Source organism: Sus scrofa, chromosome 1 (assembly GCF_054392235.1).
Source record: "Sus scrofa isolate SSC_HxYL_T2T_F1_AM1 chromosome 1, Sscrofa_HxYL_maternal_Yorkshire_Landrace_v2.0, whole genome shotgun sequence".
Taxonomy (NCBI): domain Eukaryota; kingdom Metazoa; phylum Chordata; class Mammalia; order Artiodactyla; family Suidae; genus Sus; species Sus scrofa.
In genome coordinates this window covers 263,870,664-263,888,960 of record NC_139383.1, presented here as the reverse complement: position 1 = coordinate 263,888,960, position 18,297 = coordinate 263,870,664, and the positions used below count along the sequence as shown (strand labels likewise).

At 38.4% G+C, this 18,297-nt stretch overlaps 1 protein-coding gene across 9 annotated transcripts in view; it reads left to right on the top strand.

The window, feature by feature from the left end:
- The window catches only part of PTBP3 (polypyrimidine tract binding protein 3), a 106,006-nt gene that overhangs the window by 61,337 nt on the left and 26,372 nt on the right, over positions 1 to 18,297 (top strand). For all 9 annotated transcript variants that reach the window (XM_085012188.1, XM_005660329.4, XM_085012181.1 and 6 more), the window contains 2 exons: positions 6,747 to 6,911; positions 17,115 to 17,225. In XM_085012188.1, coding sequence (XP_084868314.1) covers positions 6,747 to 6,911; positions 17,115 to 17,225 — 276 coding nt within the window. The remainder of the gene's footprint in view (positions 1 to 6,746; positions 6,912 to 17,114; positions 17,226 to 18,297) is intronic.

Below are 18,297 nucleotides of genomic sequence, written 5' to 3'. Positions count from 1 at the left end.
TAGGAACCATGAGGTTGCAGGTTCGATTCCCTGGCCTTGCTCAGTGGGTTAAGGATCCCGCGTTGCTGTGGCTCTGGTGTAGGCCAGTGGCTATGGCTCTGATTTTGACCCCTAGCCTGGGAACCTCCATATGCCAAGGGAGTGGTCCAGGAAGTGGTAAAAAGAAAAAAGAAAAAAAGAATATTTGGGGGGAGGGAGTTCCAGTTGTGGCGCAGTGGTTAACGAATCCGACTAGGAACCATGAGGTTGCTGGTTCGATCCCTGCCCTTGCTCAGTGGGTTAACGATCCGGTGTTGCCGTGAGCTGTAGTGTAGGTTGCAGACGCGGCTCGGATCCCACGTTGCTGTGGCTCTGGCGTAGGCCGGTGGCTACAGCTCCAATTCGACCCCTAGCCTGGGAACCTCCATATGCTGTGGGAGCGGCCCAAGAAATAGCAAAAAAAAAAAAAAGAGTATTTTGGGGGTGGGAAGTGAGGGTAGGGCTTTTCTCTTTCTTTTACACTAGTGACCAGTTTCTCCTTTGTTGTTTTTGGGTAGCCCGTTTATTGTCCATTCTTGTGAAACTCGTCCCTTGTCATATTCTAGTTTTCCTTACGCCAGGCTCTGCCTACTTAAAACATGCATGTATACACCCGTTAGATATGACCACACATTCTGCTTGCATAACCCCCGTCTACCCTGATGTGTGTGCTGCTCACATGGTATGCACTCCGTGTCTAATCCGGGCTACCTTTTGGGTTTCATTCTGTCCCATTTCTATTTCAGTGTCCCTATGGCTTAATATATTAGGGCAAGGCCCTATTTACCCTCTTTTTAGAGATTAAACGGATAATATATCTTGTTTATTTCTCAGGATATATTAGAAGTATTTTGATAAATCCTAGCCCCACGATTGGAATTGGGTTGACTTTTTTTTTGGATTAATTTGAAGATAATTAATGTATTTATATTGTATCTGAGCCTTTTGAGGAGGAAGTTATATTTTATTTGCTATCTTTCAGTAGATTTTTAAATTTTTCTTCGTGTAATGTAAGTCGTGCAGTTTTCCATTAGTATGATTCATAAATATGTTAGTTTAAGTCTTAAAGAAGAAATAAACAATTTAATAAAACTCTTAAGGACTGGATTATTCTAAAGGGAAACAGTGAGAAATCCCAGTTGCTTGGCAACCAAAGCCAGCCCAAATGACCTAGTTTATTCTTAGATAGCCTTGATTTCTTCCTAGTGTCCTTTCCATTTTGTTACTTTTGTCCAAGTTGTTGCATTGATGTTTGATAAAATAGTATTTTTTCTTTTATTCAAATCCTATACCACAGCTGAAGTCAAAATTGAAGGTATCTGTTTGCTTGTATAAAATGTACAAGATGTTTTTTTAATTCAGACAGCCCCAGGAAGCTGATAAATTACTGTTTATTTCTCTTTCATTCTCTCAATAGCAAGATATCCCAAAACACGCACATAACTTCTTTTCCAGCTTATGGGCATACTTGCCAGAGTCAGGTGGATGTCAATTAATTTTGTCTCTTGATTTAAGCTAAAATTCAGATTTAAGCTAAAAACTTCAGATCATATTTTGAGGTACAGAATTTGGGAAATGGTTGTATTAATAGCAGTCATTTTTGTATACATGGTTTTTCTTGATTTCATAGATGGAAGTTTATAAATCTACAAAGAGATAACCTTGGAAAATTTTTTCTAAAAAAATTTCCCTAAAACATCATCAAACTGAACACTAAGATCTGTGAATTTTATTATATATTCATTTCCATCTCAATTTTAGAAATGTCTTCTTCACATTATGCAGGCATGTTTAAGTTTTACATGAAATATTTTTTCCTCCTCTACCTCAATGAAACATTTGTTGGTTTTTCCATCATACTTACTGCTGTTTTCCTTTACTAGCGCTTAATGTAACCATTCCAGAGGCTTTTTTGCTGAAACATTTAAAAATTATTTCCTGTGACAAGAATTCTAGTGCCTTATAATGTTTAGCATCCGATAAATAGAATTTCTATGTATCTGAAACATCTCTTCATATTGAGAAGACATTTTGGGTTTTTTGCTCAGACTTTTTTGTTGTCCTCAGTGGAGAGTAGGCCTCCAATTTCGTTGTTTTACCTAAATGTCTTTGCCTTATTAAAAATTGAAACTGTGGAGTTACTTATTAAATAAATCTATCTCTTTCTCAGGCTTTTATTGTCAAAAGCACTTTTTGCACGCCTGCTAGGCAGAGACCTTTGTACTCAGTGTTCTGTGAAGTATTAATGCAGACTATATTGACAACACTAGAATGATGAGGACAATATATATCATGGCTTCTCATATTTTTCCACTGTAGTAACCCTTATTGCCAAAGAGGAAGGTGCGAAGGAAGAAAAATAGCAACAACAGCAACAGTAACAGTAATATTAGCAGCAGTAAGCGTGTATATAGAATTGTTTAATAAAAAGGATCAATAGAATGGTTTATGGATAGGAAATAAAGTCATTGAGGTTAAGTTTAAGTTGTGCAGGCTTAGTTTTGGTAAGATTTAGTCATCCTAATCTAAGAGGAAAAGGAACCATTATGCCACTGAGAGCCTCACTGTGATGATATTTTTTTCCCTAGACATTCTCAAGTTGTGACGTCCAGTATGGTAGCTGCTAGCTAAATGTGATTATATTTAAATTAATTAAAAAATTAAAAATTCAGTTCCTTAGTTGCACTGGGTACATTTTGGGTGCTCACTAGCCACTTCTGGCCAGTGGCTGTCATATTGGATACTATAGATGTGGAACCTTTCCATTATCACAGGCAATTCTGTTTGTACAGCACTGTTTATCTTCCATATCTCTACTTAACCTTTCTTTTGTGTGTGTCTGATACAATTATAATAACTACTTAAATGTTCTTGGCTGCTAATTCTAATTCCTGTGTAAATTCTGGGTCTTTTTTTTGAACTCCCAACCTCATCATTGCCTATTTAAAAGCTCAAAGTGGAAGTGCAAGCCAGTTTTCAAATTTGAAAGCAGTATAACCCTCGTTTTCAAATAAAATCTTACTGAGGAGTGCAGTGTAAAATAGATAAACTGCCATGTTTGAAGCTGAATTGGGTTTCTCAGTATTCTGCACATTTGTTTGGCTTTATGAGAACACAGGTTTTTTTTTTTTTTTTTTGGTTTTTGTTTCTTTTCTTCTTTTTAGGGCTGTACCCGTGGCATATGGAAGTTCCCAGGCCTGGGGTTGAATTGAATCTGCAGCTGCTGGCCTACACCACAGCCACAGCCCTGTACAGCCCTGTGGGATCTGAGCTGTGTCTGCAACCTACACCATAGCTCACAACAACTCTGGATCCTTGATCCACTGAGCAAGGCTAGGGATCGGACCTGAGTCTTCATGGGTACTAGTTAGGTTCATTACTGCAGAGCCACAACAGGAACTCTGAGAACATAGTTTTGGAAGCCAATGATATAAAATATTTGAACAACTCATGTATTATTTTCAAAGATGATTGGAAACTGAACATTTGGCAGTTTGTATATGACTTGACACATAAAAATTTGTATATGACAAAATGCTGTTAGAAGATTAAAAAGTGGAGTTCTCGTTGTGGCACAGTGGAAACGAATCCACTGAGGAACTATGAGGTTACAGGTTCGATCACTGGCCTCTCTCAGTGGGTTAAGGATCCAGCATTGCCGAGAGCTGTGGTGTAGGTTGAAGATGTGACTTGGATCTGGCCTTTCTCTGGCTGCGCCGTAGGCCGGTGGCTATAGCTCTGATTGGACCCCTAGCCTGGGAACCTCCATATGCCGTGGGTGAGGCCCTACAAACAAAAGAAAAAAAAAATTAAAAAGTGGAAGATGTTCAACTCTTAAGCATACAGAAAGTAAAAGACTGTCTCTTTACAGATTAATACTTATTTTAATGTTATTTATTTTAGCAAAATGTTAGAGAACTAATCATCTCATATTAGGTGGTATAATAAATAGTAAGCTAAAAAATAAAAAAATAAATAGTAAACTAAACTTTAAAATCATGAAAAGAAAATAAAAAGTGTTAATATAACAAATAGTGTGACAAAGTAACTGTGATCTTTAAAACTGCAAGTGAAACTTTGTCTAGATACTCATGTTGCAACAGAACAAAGGGTGGTGGAAAAAATGTAATTGTAATGTATACATGTAAGGATAACTTGATCCCCTTGCTGTACAGGGGGAAAATAAAAAAAAAAACTGCAAGTGAATACAATATGTAAAAATGAAAGAAGCGTCATTAAAGTTGTGGGATTTTTTTTTTTTCATTTTGGGGCACATTTTACTAATTGTCACCTTTTGTAGGAAATTTTAAGTATAGAACAAAAGATTGATGAAGATTTGTATTTAATTTCAGTAGTCATCAACCATGCTTTTTTCCCCTTCAGTTTTCCCTCATTTTCCCTACTTTATTTTTAAAAGACTTGTTTTAAATGATGAGACAGTCAGAAGAAAAAAAATTTTTTTTGGCCACACTAGCGATATGTGGAAGTTCCCCGGCCAAGAATTGAACCTGCAGTACAGTTTCGACCTGAGCCACGTCAGATCCTTAACCCATTGTGCCACATGGGAACTTCCAAAACAGTCACAAAATTGAAAAAGAATTGTAGATACAATACAAAGAACTTCCAATTTCTTGAGGCATTTGGGAATAAATTGTTAATCTGGTGCCTTCATTGGCCAAACTTTTAGTGTGCATTTCTTCAAGCAAGGACGTTCTGCATAACCAGAATACAGTGGTCAAAAATTAGGAAATGAACATTGATGCATTACTTCCCTTTACTCCTCAGTCCCCATTCAGGTTTTGCCTGATGTGCCAGTAATGTTTGTTCTAGCAAAACAAGCATTATTCGGAATCACATATTCCATTTAGAAATCACATTTTCTAAAAAAAAAAAAAAATCAAATCTAGTCTTCTTTTATCTGAAATAGTTAACTCAGTTTTTCCTTGACCTTTGAAACCTTGACACTTTTAAAAATTATGAACAACTTATTTTCTATGCTATTCCTCAGTGAGTTTGTCTGATATGTTTCCTTGTGATTAGATTCAGTGTCTGTAGCTTTCCTGGAACATCACAGAAATAATGCCTTTTTTTTCCTTGTTGCATCATATGCAGTGGCACATAGTTTTAATTTGTTGCATTACCAGTGGTGTGGTCTTTGATTACTCGATATGCCAGGTGTTTATCTGGCTTCTCCATGTAAAGTTATGGTCGTAAAAGGGGGAAGGAAGAGTACTTTAAGGCAGTGTAAACATACTATTCCTCATTAACAATTTATATCAACATACGGACTTAAGGTTTCCTATTTTATTTGATGAGTTTTTATTTGCTAAGAATCTTTTTATTATTATTATTTTTATTTGATCTTTCTAGGGCCACACCTGTGGCATATGGAGGTTCCCAGGCTAGGGGTCCAATCAGAGCTAGAGCCACCGGCCTACACCATAGCCACAGCAGTGCAGGATCCAAGCCGCGTCTGCAACCTACACCACAGCTCATGGCCACGCCAGATCCTTAACTCATTGAGGGATCAAACCCATGTCCTCATGGATGCTAATCATGTTCCTTAACTGCTGAGCCAGGACGAGAACTCCAAGAATCATTTTTTTGGTTCTCATAATGTCTTATGTTTGGCCAGTAGGAGCCCCTTCAGGCTGTCTACCATGTCCTGTAGGCTTGTTCCCATCATTCTTTGAAAGCTTCTTTGTATTCTGGGACAAAACAACAACAAAACCCCTGCAACAGCAAAAAATTTATGCACTCACCTTGTGCTTTCCTTCCTCCAGTTTTAGAACTAGACTCTTTTTTTGGTCTTTCTAGGGCCACATCTGTGGCATATGGAGTTTCCCAGACTAGGGGTCAAATCTGAGCTACAGCTGCTGACCTGTGCCACAGCCATAGCAATGCCAGATTTGAGCAGTGTCTGCAGCCTACACCACAGCTCACAGCAATGCCGGATCACCCATCCACTGAGTGAGGCCAGGAATTGAACCCTCGTCCTCATGGATACTAGTTAGATTCATTTCTGCTGAGCCACAACAGGAACTCCTAGACTTTCTTTTGGCTGCGCCCAAGGTACGCAAAAATTCCAGGGTTAGGGATCAAACTTGCGCCACAGCTGCCACTCGAGCCACAGCAGTGACAATGTTTGGATCCTTAACCTGCTGTGCCACCAGAGAACTCCGCAAAGGTTTTAGGACTCAATTATTCAGGGAGTGAAAAAAGAAGAGGGACTGCAGTGATTTTTTTAAAATTTAAAGTTGTTTTTGTTTGTTTTGTTTGTTTGTTTGTTTGTTTTTGGTTGTGCGTGCAGCATGCAGAAGTTCCCAGGCCAGGGACTGAACCTGCGCTATGGTAGTGACAGTACTGGATCGTTAACGCCAGCAGGGAGCTCCTTGAGTGATTTTTAAGTGGTCTTTAATGTTACTTTCACACTTTGTTTTCCTATTGTCATTTTTAAAATTAGGAAATAAAAATCATATCCAAATTTTATTCTTTTTGGCCATTCCCATTTCTTCAAGTAAATTTAAGCAACCTTCTAAAATATTGTGTCATTGTGGTGAGAAATCAAGTCTTTTGAATCTTGACTGATTACAATTTTAGGATATATGCATCCAGAGAGAGTAGATATGTATAGTTTTATTTAATTATATTACTTTACATCAGTTACTTTTAAGAATTATTCAGTGCTTCTGTGTAATCACAAGTTCTCATTTTGGATTGTTGTGCAGAGAGCCCAAGCTGCACTGCAGGCCGTCAGTGCTGTCCAGTCAGGAAGTCTGGGCCTTCCTGGAGCTCCTACCAATGAAGGCACAATCCTACCTGGGCAGAGCCCTGTGCTCCGAATAATTATTGAAAACCTCTTTTATCCTGTTACTCTGGAAGTTCTTCATCAGGTAAGGAGGAACACTTATGAAAGCAGAATCACGTGTGATCTTTGTAACTTTTGCTGTTTTATACTTTTAGTTTTTCATGTTGTTGATTTTGGTTGATATATTTGTTTAAAAAATAAAAAAGATCTTTAGCATCCTGTTTCATGTAAGAAATCAGAGTTTTTGACAGCTGCCTTTTTCTAACTTATGTACTTGATTTAGAAAACTGTGTAAGAAATTCTGGTGTTTTTTTTTTTTAATACCTTAGCTTGAATATGAACAAAGCACAGACTCCTATAAAAAGCACCGGTAGTAGTTACTCTTGAGAAAGTAACATCAGTATAGAAAACTAATTTATTTCTATTGACTTCCTTACATTTGAGTATTTTTGTTTTAAAAACTTTGAAAGGAGTAACTCTGCATACATAATATGGAAGTATCATGTTACATAGTGACTGATGTTTACTATTTTGGTATTTTGGGGCGGGGGTTGGGGTGGTCTGTATCTGAGGCATATGGAAGTTACCTGGCCAGAGTTCAAATTTGCACTGCAGTTGCAACCTACATCACAGCTGCTGCAACACTGGAGCCTTAACCCACTGCACCGCATGGGAACTTCCTCAACGTAGCTTTCATACCCATTACTATGTCTAAACTGTCTTGATAAGAGGCAGTATACTATGAAGATAATTTAAGAGCTAGAAGATCAGTCACCTAGTTACATGATTTTGCAGTGTTTAAAACTGAGGCTCAGATAATTGATGAGTTGAATATTGTAAAGAGCAGTTGAAGAGGAGTTGGAACTGAGCCTCCTAATGTGAACTCCAGTGTTTATTCCATTTCATTATGCTTGACAACCTTTGTATTAAAATTATTAGGAGTTCCCTTCGTGGCGCAGTGGTTAACGAATCTGACTAGGAACCATGAGGTTGCGGGTTCAGTCCCTGCCCTTGCTCAGTGGGTTAACGATCCGACGTTGCCGTGAGCTGTGGTGTAGGTTGCAGACGCGGCTCGGATCCCGCGTTGCTGTGGCTCTGGCGTAGGCCGGTGGCTACAGCTCCGATTCAACCCCTAGCCTGGGAACCTCCATTGCCGCGGGAGCGGCCCAAGAAATAGCAACAACAACAACAGACAAAAGACAAAAAAAGACAAAAAAAAAAAATTATTAAAACACTAAAACATGTTATATGCCTATTTTCATGTTCGTATGTCAGTATATATTAAACAGCAAGATATCAGGCCAATCTAGAATCATTTAACTGTTTTCCAAACCTCTGGATTTGTACTACTAAATGAAGAGTCACAGGGGTGTATGTGTGTGCACTTACATGTATTTAAGAATTTATTTATTTATTTATTGTCTTTTTGCCATTTTCTTGAGCTGCTCTCGCAGCATATGGAGGTTCCCAGGCTAGGGGTCGAATCGGAGCTGTAGCCACCGGCCTACACCACAGCCACAGCCACAGCCACGAGGGATCCAAGCCGCGTCTGCGACCTACACCACAGCTCACAGCAACGCCGGATCCTTAACCCACTGAGCAAGGGCAGGGATCGAACCCGCAACCTCATGGTTCCTAGTCGGATTCGTTAACCACTGTGCCACGACAGGAACTCCTGTATTTAAGAATTTAAATGCATCCTACCCTATTTTCGCATTTTCCAAATAAAGGGACTGGGGACCTTAGAAGTTAGTACTTTCCCCCAGTCATTGTACCAGTTGGTGATAGAGCTCCATTATATTTCTTAATATGATTTGTGTGCCATGCATGTGAGTATCAAAATACACCATTTATTATGCCTGCTGTGTTCCCTATGAGAGTTTCCTGGGTTCCAGTGTGCATTTGTGAAGCATGTTCTTTGGAGGGCTTTAGCAGTGGTAGTTATAGCTGCTGTTGTTCCCTGAAAAGGTTCAGCCGTTACTTAAGTGATTGGCTTCGTTGTTCTGGTGGATTTTCTTCTGCTTATCCCACAAAGTGGCACTGAACACTTCTGTGATCCATCAGGAGTGTTTGTTTACTATTGTAGCACTGTAGCTACTGCTTTACAAAAGATGTCCTTGAACCCGTGGCTCAACTCTGCCATCAACAGTGAGCTTAGTCAGCGTTATGTGGTCCAGTCTTGTCATTCTATTTATCATTTCCCTGAGACCAGTAACAAACCTTGTTTCTCTCTCAAAAGATCACTTGTTCTTTAGGTGAAGGGAAGTAATTCTGAGAGTCTTCGATAATAACTTATTGGGGTAGGACTCTCAGCCCTTTAGTTATAGCTTTCCCTTTAACCCTTGAATCATCCTTTGCACAGCTGTTGGGAAAAAACCAATCTTCCTTACCAAGGCCCATAAGGCCCCCATATGCAGTCCTCTCCCCATCTCTTTAACCTGACTTCCTAACTCTGACTCATTTAGCACCCTGGCTTTTCTGGCCCTTAGACCCTCTCCCCTTACTCCCAGCTTATTTCTGTCTTAGTCCTTTTCTGTCTTCCAGTTCTTAGGCCTGAAACATTCTTTTTTTTTTTTTTTTTTTTTGTCTTTTTGCCTCCATATGCCGCTCCCTTGGCATATGGAGGTTCCCAGGCTAGGGGTCTAATCCGAGCTTTAACTGCCGGCCTGCACCACAGCCACAGCAACTCGGGATCCGAGCCGCGTCTGCAACCTACACCACAGCTCACAGCAACACTGGATCCTTCACCCACTGAGCAAGGCCAGGGATTGAACCCGCAACCTCATGGTTCCTGGTCGGATTTGTTAACCACTGAGCCATGACAGGAACTCCAGGCCAGAAACATTCTTTGCTGAGATAGTCACTTAGTTGAATCTACGTCATTCTATTTTCAGCTCAAATCACCTCCTCAGAGTCTTTCTCTAATTATATAAGTAAGCCCTCTCCCCCAGCACTCTCTCTCATTAGCCAGCTAAAGTGTAGTATAACATACTGATTAAGAATAGAGGATCTGCAGCTGGTTTGAATCCTGACCCTACCGCTTACTACTACCTCTGTAACCTTGGGCAAGTAATTTACTCCCTCTATATCTTTTTCTTGTATAATAGACATGAAGATAGTATCTTTTTTTATACCTTCATGGTAAGGATTCCATGAGTTTATGCATTGAAAGCACTTGGAACAGTGCTTGTTACACAATAAGTGTTCAAGAAATGTTAGCTGTATTTATCAGATGCAGGTAAATTGCATTGTGAGAAACTGATCCTTGCTCCTGTGGTCTTGTAGATAAGATATAATTTCATAAGGAATAGCATAAAATGTGATAAATACTGTGATTGGGAAATGCATGGAAGTGTAGAGTTGCTTGCCCATGTTATAATTAATTAGCAAATAATTTTATCTGTTTTGCTGAAGAGTTAACATTAGCTAAACTACTAACACCTGCAGAAGCTAGTGATTTTCCCTTTAGCCCATGGTAAGGGGATTAAGAGTGATTGAGATAGGAATGGTGTTGTTTCAGATGAGGTAAGTTAAGGAAGGTGTTAACAGTATGATAATACCTGAGCAGAGGTTTGAAGGATGTGAGGATTTAAGTTATGTGTATATGTGATAGACTAATGATCTAATCAGAAAGAATAGCAAGTGCAAAGTCCCTAAAGTGGAATGGTGTTTATTAATGAGTTCAAATATCAGAAAAAAGACTTATGTCATTGGAATGTAAAAAACAGGAAAAGTCATAAATGATAGAGAAGGGGTTAAGAGCTAGATGATGCAAAGCCTTTATAATCTTTATACCGAGTAAAATTGGAAGCCATGGAGGATTTTGAGTAGAGAAGTAAGATGATGGATTTGTTTCAACAGAATCACTCTTGTTGCTATGTTAAGAATAAACTGTAGGCATAAGGGGAAACTCTTATCATAGTCCACATGAGAGATGAGAGATGAGAGATGGTGGTGGCAGTCCAGGTGGGGACATGGGCACTGAAGTGGTGATTATGGATATATTTGGAATGGTTTGCTGATGGATTGAATAGATGTGGGTTATGGAAGAAAGAGAGTAATCAAGAATGCCTTCCAGGTTGTGGAAATGAGTCTGGTAAAAGAGATCTATCTTAAACTAAGGTAGTAAGGACTGAGGGGGAAAAAAAGGTGTGGGCCAGGTGGGAGGAAGGACAGGAATCAAGAGTATGTTTTGGATGTGTTAAATTTGAGATACCTGTTAGGCATTCAGGTGGGAAATAAGTCTGGATTGGGCATGAGAATTCAGGAATGGAGAATTGCTAATCATCAACATAGGGGTGATAATTAAGGCTATTATATTAGACAGTGTCACTTAGTATTCGTAGTTAAAGAAGGCATTCATCAACTGATCGATTGTGCAAACTCAGCTTTGCAGTCTAGAAAATTTCCTTGTGCACTGAAGGGTAGGTCAAAACAGTATTTTTATGGTATTCATTACTTCCAAGTACTGTTATATATGAGGTTATTATTATTACTTTTTTTTTTTTGTCTTTTGTCTTTTTATGGCCACACCCATGGAATATGGAAGTTCCCAGGCTAGGGGTCTGATCGGAGCTGTTGCTGCCGGCCTACGCCAGAGGCACAGCAATTCCAGATCCGAGCCGCGTCTGCAACCTACACCACAGCTCATAGCAACACCAGATCCTTAACCCACTGAGTGAGGACGGGGATCGAACCTGCAACCTCATTGTTCCTAGTCGGATTCGTTTCTGCTGAGCCACACCAGGAACTCTTATATGGGGTTATTTTATCAAAATCCAATAGACAAATCTCTTTAGGACGGAGGACTTATCTTTTTGAATTGAAGAATGCAAAAACCAATTATTGTGATATTAAATAATGTAAAATTCTAGTTCTTAAGTCTTAAGTGTTTTGGCAGCTGTAGAAACTATTATAAACAAACTGTGGCCAATGTGCTTGCTGTTTTAAAAAGTTCTGATGTAAATGTGCCTTTCTACCTTTATAAATATCACCCTGAAGATAATTTTACCCGCATTTGGGGAGTTCCCGTCGTGGCGCAGTGGTTAACGAATCCGACTAAGACCCATGAGGTTGCAGGTTTGATCCCCGGCCTCTCTCAGTTGGTTAAGGATCCGGCATTGCCGTGAGCTGTGGTGTAGGTTGCAGACTCAGCTCGGATCCTGTGTTGCTGTGGTTGTGGCTGTGGCTGGCAGCTGTACCTCTTATTCAACCTCTAGCCTGGGAACCTCCGTATGCCACAGGTGTGGCCCTAAAAAAAGCAAAAAATAAATTTTTTACCAGCATTTAAAAATCTTTACCAGCATCTTTAAAGTCTGAAAAGATTAAAATGTACAGGAGATGTCAGGAATTGAATCTGTGTATTTATTTATGTCGGTAAAGTAAATATGTTAGGTAAGTAGTCAAAGACCTTATAATCAATTAAAAAATATATATCAAACTTCCCAAACATTAATCTTTTGAGACCAAATCTGTTTAAAAATTAGTAGCTTGATAATTATAAAAAAATTGTTAAAAAAAAAAAAAAAAAACCCAAACATTTCAGTCTTTCCTGAATTCCCTGATGTTGATTGGTGCTCACTTACTTTATTAAGAAGTATCAGGTTGGAGTTCCCGTCACAGCTCAACAGTTAATGAAACCGACTAGTATTCATGAGAACGTGGCTTCAAACCCTGGCCTCATTCAGTGGGTTAAAGATCTGGCATTGGTGTGTGCTGTGGCGTAGGTCGCAGACGCGTCTCTGATCCAGTGTTTCTGTGCTTGTGGTGTAGGCCAGCAGCTGCAGCTCTGATTGGACCCCTAGCCTGGGAACTTCCCTGTGCTGTGGGAGCGGCCCTAAAAAAAAGAAAAAAAATCAGGTTGATTTTTGTAGCTAGCTATTCTCAGGGGGCTCTAGAGAGCTATACCTGATTACCTAATTGAATAAATGTGTATTTTCTCAGCATACTCAGATGAAAGTCACACAGGCAAACACATCTGTCAGTGAGGATATGCTTCAGATTGTTCAAGTTTAATGAAAGAAAAGAATCAGAACATTAACAAAATCTGAAAGTTAGTTGGAAATTAACTAGGTTCTATAGCATAATGCAGCATAAAATCTCAAATTTTGGAGCAAATTTTATGTTCTTATTTCGTTAACGAGATATTTTACATCAAGGATGTTTTTCATTTAAAAAAAATTGCACATTACCTTAATTCTTAAATCAGGTTTCAGAGTATAATTTTATATCGATTAATAATAAGCATTTACTCTGTGCCTCTTATATGCCAGGAATTATACTCAAAAGATAGAGAAATGATTAAGCTCCTTTAAGGAGCTTTCAGTCTAATTAAAGAAGACAGGTATATAAGCAAATGTATAGTACAGTATTAGTAAAACAGCAAAATAAAAATTTGTATGAGGCCAAGAAGGGGATACTCATATTTGGAAAGGAGAGTTAAGTAGAGATTGGTGTGAGGCTAAGAATTTTTTGGTGGCATTGCTCCCTGTGCTGAGTTTTGAAAAAAAGTAAATGAAAATTTCCTAGGTTATAGGAAAAGACAAAAGCTACGTATAGGCATGGCAGTCTCAAACCACGTGGTGTATCTGGAGAACTGCTGTGGGCAACTCCATATTGTTGTAAATAGTGTAATATACAAAGTGTCCGGAGGAGTTTGTGCTGTGGAGCATTGGGATCAGTGGCGTCTTGGGAGCGCTGAGATGCATGTTAAAAGCTTGGATTTTATTGGTTTATGCCAAAGAGCTTGGAGTTTACCCTATAAATAATGGGGAGATAGGGAGGAATTTTAAGCAGGTAAATATATAATCTAACTTGTACTTAAGAACAAGGGTTGTTGCAACAGAAGAAAGGGTGGGGGGAAAAACTGTAATTGCAATGTATACATGTAAGGATAACCTGACCCCCTTGCTGTACAGTGGGAAAAAAAAAAAAAAAAAAAAGAACAAGGGTAATACGAAGGAGGGAGGCTAGGCAGTTATTGTATCCTCTTTTATGTATGTATATTTTAAAAATTGATTACTGCTCCTTTATCAGGTGAAAGAAAAACACTCAGTTGATGCACTTATACAGGTGTGTGTGTGTGAGTGTGTGTATACGCATGCATACAACATCACAGTATCACTATGGATGGAAGTTAAGAATATAAGATCTTTTCCTAAGAATGCTTTCATCTATATCTTAAAGAAAGATACAACATAAAATCCATATTTGACAACTGAGAAGAAAGTAAATTTGATATTCTTTTATAAACTTTAAGAATATTATCTAGGACATGAGGGCGTACTGAGAAAATAGCAGTTACAAAACCAAATTTTTCATTAAAAGAACAAAACAAAAAATTTCTTAGTATTTTTCAAAACACAGTTATGTGAGGGGTTAAGGTCTCAAAGTTCTAAACCCTGAAATATGACCATAATGAAGTTAACTGCATTAGAATTGTTTTAAATTTCAGTAAAGAACCTTCAGAGCCCTTCTGAGATGAATTGGTTTCACAAATCTTGTTGATCGTCTTATCTCTCATGGAAGTGTTTGGTTTTAAGCTAATTAGCTGTGAAAGAATATTCTCCCCCAAACCCCCCCAAAAAACTGCGAGTTCCCATTGTGGCACATCAGAAACAAATCTGACAAGGAACCATGAGGTTGCAAGTTCGATTCCTGGTTTCGGTTAGTGGGTTAAGGATCTGGTTTTGCCACGAACTGTGGTGTAGGTCGCACAGACGCCGCTAGGATCTGGCATAGCTGTGACTGTGACATAGGCCAGCAGCTGCAGCTCCAATTCGACCCCCAGTCTGGTAATCTCTGTGTGCTCTGGGTGCGGCCCTAAAAAAAATTAAATAGGACATCAGAGGAAAGCAAAATGGCCATGACCCCTTGTGTGGGGAAGTAAAACAAGTATTGTAAGAGCACTGGTACTTGGGAGCCTGTCAGGAAACCTCCCCAGTCTGTTTACTCTTCTCCCAGAGGCCTTCTTAGAGCACCTTCCCAATTTGCATTCCAGTTCATGCTCCTCTCTTTCCCTTTTGTTTTTAAAACAGAACACTTTTTATTTGCTAATGTGTTTATCGTGTCTTTCCTCATAAGGGCAGAGACTCTTGGGTTTTTTGTTTTGTTTTGTTTTTTTTAGGATTTTCCAGGTATTTATCTGTTACTGGTTTCTATTTTGACTCTACAATTGTTTGAGAATATACACTGTATGATTTTTATTTTAAATTTGTTGCAGTGTGTTATATGGCTCAGAATGTGTCTGTCTTGATCAATGTTTCTTACAAAATTAAGAGTATGTACTCTGCTATTATTGGATGTACTGTTCTATAAATGTCAATTAGATCCAGTTGCTTGATGATGCTATTCACTTCAACTGTATCCTTAACTGATTTTCTGACTTTTGGATCTGTCAGTGATAAAGGGGTATTAAAGTCTCCAATTACAATGGCGTTTTTGTAGTTCTGTCAGCTTTTTCTTCTTCAGTATTTTGATTTTCTTTTATTAAGCACATTCATATTAAGGATTGTTGTATGTCTTGTTGGATAAATGACCCCCATTATTATTATTATATAGCATCCTTCTTTATCCCTGATATTTTTCTTCAGAAGTCAACCTTGTCTAAACTTAATATAGCTATGTCAGCTTTTCTGAAAAACTAGTTTTAGCTTGATGTATCTTTCTCTTCTTTTAGCTTGAGCCTTTATACTTAAAGTGGGTTTCTCGGAAGTTCCCATCATGGCTCAGTGGAAATGAATCTGCCTAGCATCCATGAGGATGCAGGTTTGATCCCTGGCCTCGAGCAGTGGGCTAAGAATCCAGCATTGCTGTGAGCTGTGGTGTAGGTTGCAGACATGGCTCGGATTCTGTGTTGCTATTCCTGTGGTGTAGGCCAGCAGCTGTAGCTCCGATTTTACCCCTAGCCTGGGACCCTCTATATGCCACAGGTGTGGCCTTAAAAAGACAAAAAAATTAAAAAATAAAAATAAAGTGGGTTTCTCATGAATAACCTAAAGTTGGGGCTTGTGTGTGCTTTTTAAAAAACCCACGCAGACAAGTGTATATTTTAATTAGCATATTTAGAATATTCACATTTTAAGTGATTTTTTATGTAGTTGGACTTTTAATATCTACCAAGTTGGTAACTGTTTCCTACTTATTGCACTTGTTCCTTCTCCTGCTCTAATTCTTTAGAGCAGTTTTAGTTCACAAAACACTTGAGCAGAATATATAAAATATATACCCCCTTTACCCCTACAGACATACACAATTTCTCCTACTATTAACAATCTTGCATCAGTACAGTACTGTTGTTAAAACTGATGAGCCAGTATTGAGACTCTTGTTTCTTCTTGTTCACGGCTGACTTCCCAGAGCTTAGATGGTACTCTCTGAGTATTTGATGAATTAATAGAGCACTGAACATTTTGTTGAATATTTTGTGGTTGTTCCTCTCTATAAAAATTTCAAGAAGTAGATGCTGATTCTCAGGGTGAAACAGTTGATCTGTATGACTCTTCCACTTCCATTTATATGCTTTGTAACACCATTATCTCAGAGCATTAATTAATTCCTGCTGTGACCTCCTGCTTTAGTACTGTGCCATTTGTGACATGCTATAAAATAGATTAAATATTTAGTGCCTCTTGTGTGTCAGGCTCTGTTTTAAGCCAAGCATGGGTGTTGAAATATGAACATCTTAGTCTTGATATAAGTAATTTTGGTGCCAGTAGTTTTAATAGAGGAAATTATTTTCACTTAAAAATGAGACTCAGGACTTCCTGTCCTGGTTCAGTGGAAATGAATATGACTAGCATCCATGAGGATGCAGGTTCGATCCCTGTCCTTGCTCAGTGGATTAAGGATCTGGCAATGCTGTGAGCTGTGGTGTAGGTTGCAGACATGGCTTGGATCCCACATTGCTGTGGCTGTGGCATAGGCTGGCAGCTACAGCTCTGATTCGACCCCTAGCCTGGGAACCTCCATGTGCCACAGGTGCAGCCCTAAAAAGACAAAGAAAAAAAAAAAAAAATGAGATTCATGGAGTTCCTACTGTAGCACAGTGGGTTAAGGATCCAGGTTGTCTCTGTGGAGATAAGGGTTTGATCTCCAGTCTGGTGCAGTGGGTTTAAAGACCTGCTGTGTGCAGCTCGGGTTCGAACCCTTGCATGGGAATTTCCATGTGCCACAGGTATGGCCAAAAAAAAAAAAAAAAGTGGGAGGATTCATGAATCAAGTTGTATTTATGAAGATATGTTAGCCAAATTTTTCCCTTAAATATAACCTAATGTGCATTTTTTTCCAGATATTTTCTAAATTTGGCACAGTCTTAAAGATTATCACCTTTACAAAGAATAATCAGTTTCAAGCCTTGCTTCAGTATGCTGACCCATTGAATGCACATTATGCCAAAATGGTAATTATGGTCCTTTTTTCATTTTTCAATTATTTTTTAAAGTATAGTTGATTTACAGAGTTGTGCTAATTTCTTCTGTACAGCAGAGTGACTCAGTTGTATACATATATGCATTCTTTTTTAAATACTCTTTTCCATTATGCTTTATCCCAAGAGATTGGATATAGTTCCCTATGCTGTACAGTAGGATCTTGTCATTTTTCAATTGTTAATCAGTCACTTCAGTGATACTGAAGAAAGCCAATCATGTCTTCCCTTTTGCTCTAGTTTACCATGTGTTTGTTTCATTGAAATAAAATATGCATAATATAAAATTTATCATTTTTAAATATACTGTTCCATATGTTCTTTTTATAGTCTGAAATTACTTCTCTCTTCATATGAAATGGTTTCAAATCACCATTTCTCAGATTTCTGGGACTCATTTCCATTTGTTGTATTTAAATTCTAGAGTTGAGCACAGTACTCCTGATTTAATCGGACTAATAAAGTAGAATTATCTTTGCCCTAGTGCCTTCATTTACCTCTATTAAATGAGCCAAAGATTGATTGATTTCACTATTTTTGCAGCCATAGTCACTGTTGAATATCATTGAGCTCTACAGTGGTGAAGACATTAAATCTCAGGAAACACGCTCCTTTCAATTTGTATTATCTTCTTTTTAGTACATGAGTACTTGACTTTTGACAAGATATAGAACACTTGACATTTGGTTTGGTTATGTTTGACCCATCTCCTATTGAGATCTATACATAACTCTATCTTGTATCAGTATCTGAATTTTTTCTAATTTTTTCCAAAGGTAAGAGCTAAGGTTTATACTACTTTTGTGTGTCACATAGTGTCTGGCTCTTGATTAGGAATAACCTTTATATTTACTGTACCCTCTGCCTGCATATATTATTTTGTACCTTTTTGATGACATACTCATTTCTGTAAGTATTGGAAGTCAGGATTTTTTGTATATTTGTAGTTTTTTTCTTTTTATGTTTTGGTTTCTGGTATCTGTTTTTACAAATGTGAGTATTTGTGAGGCCATAAGTGGCTATAAATATCCCTTTGGTAAACCTT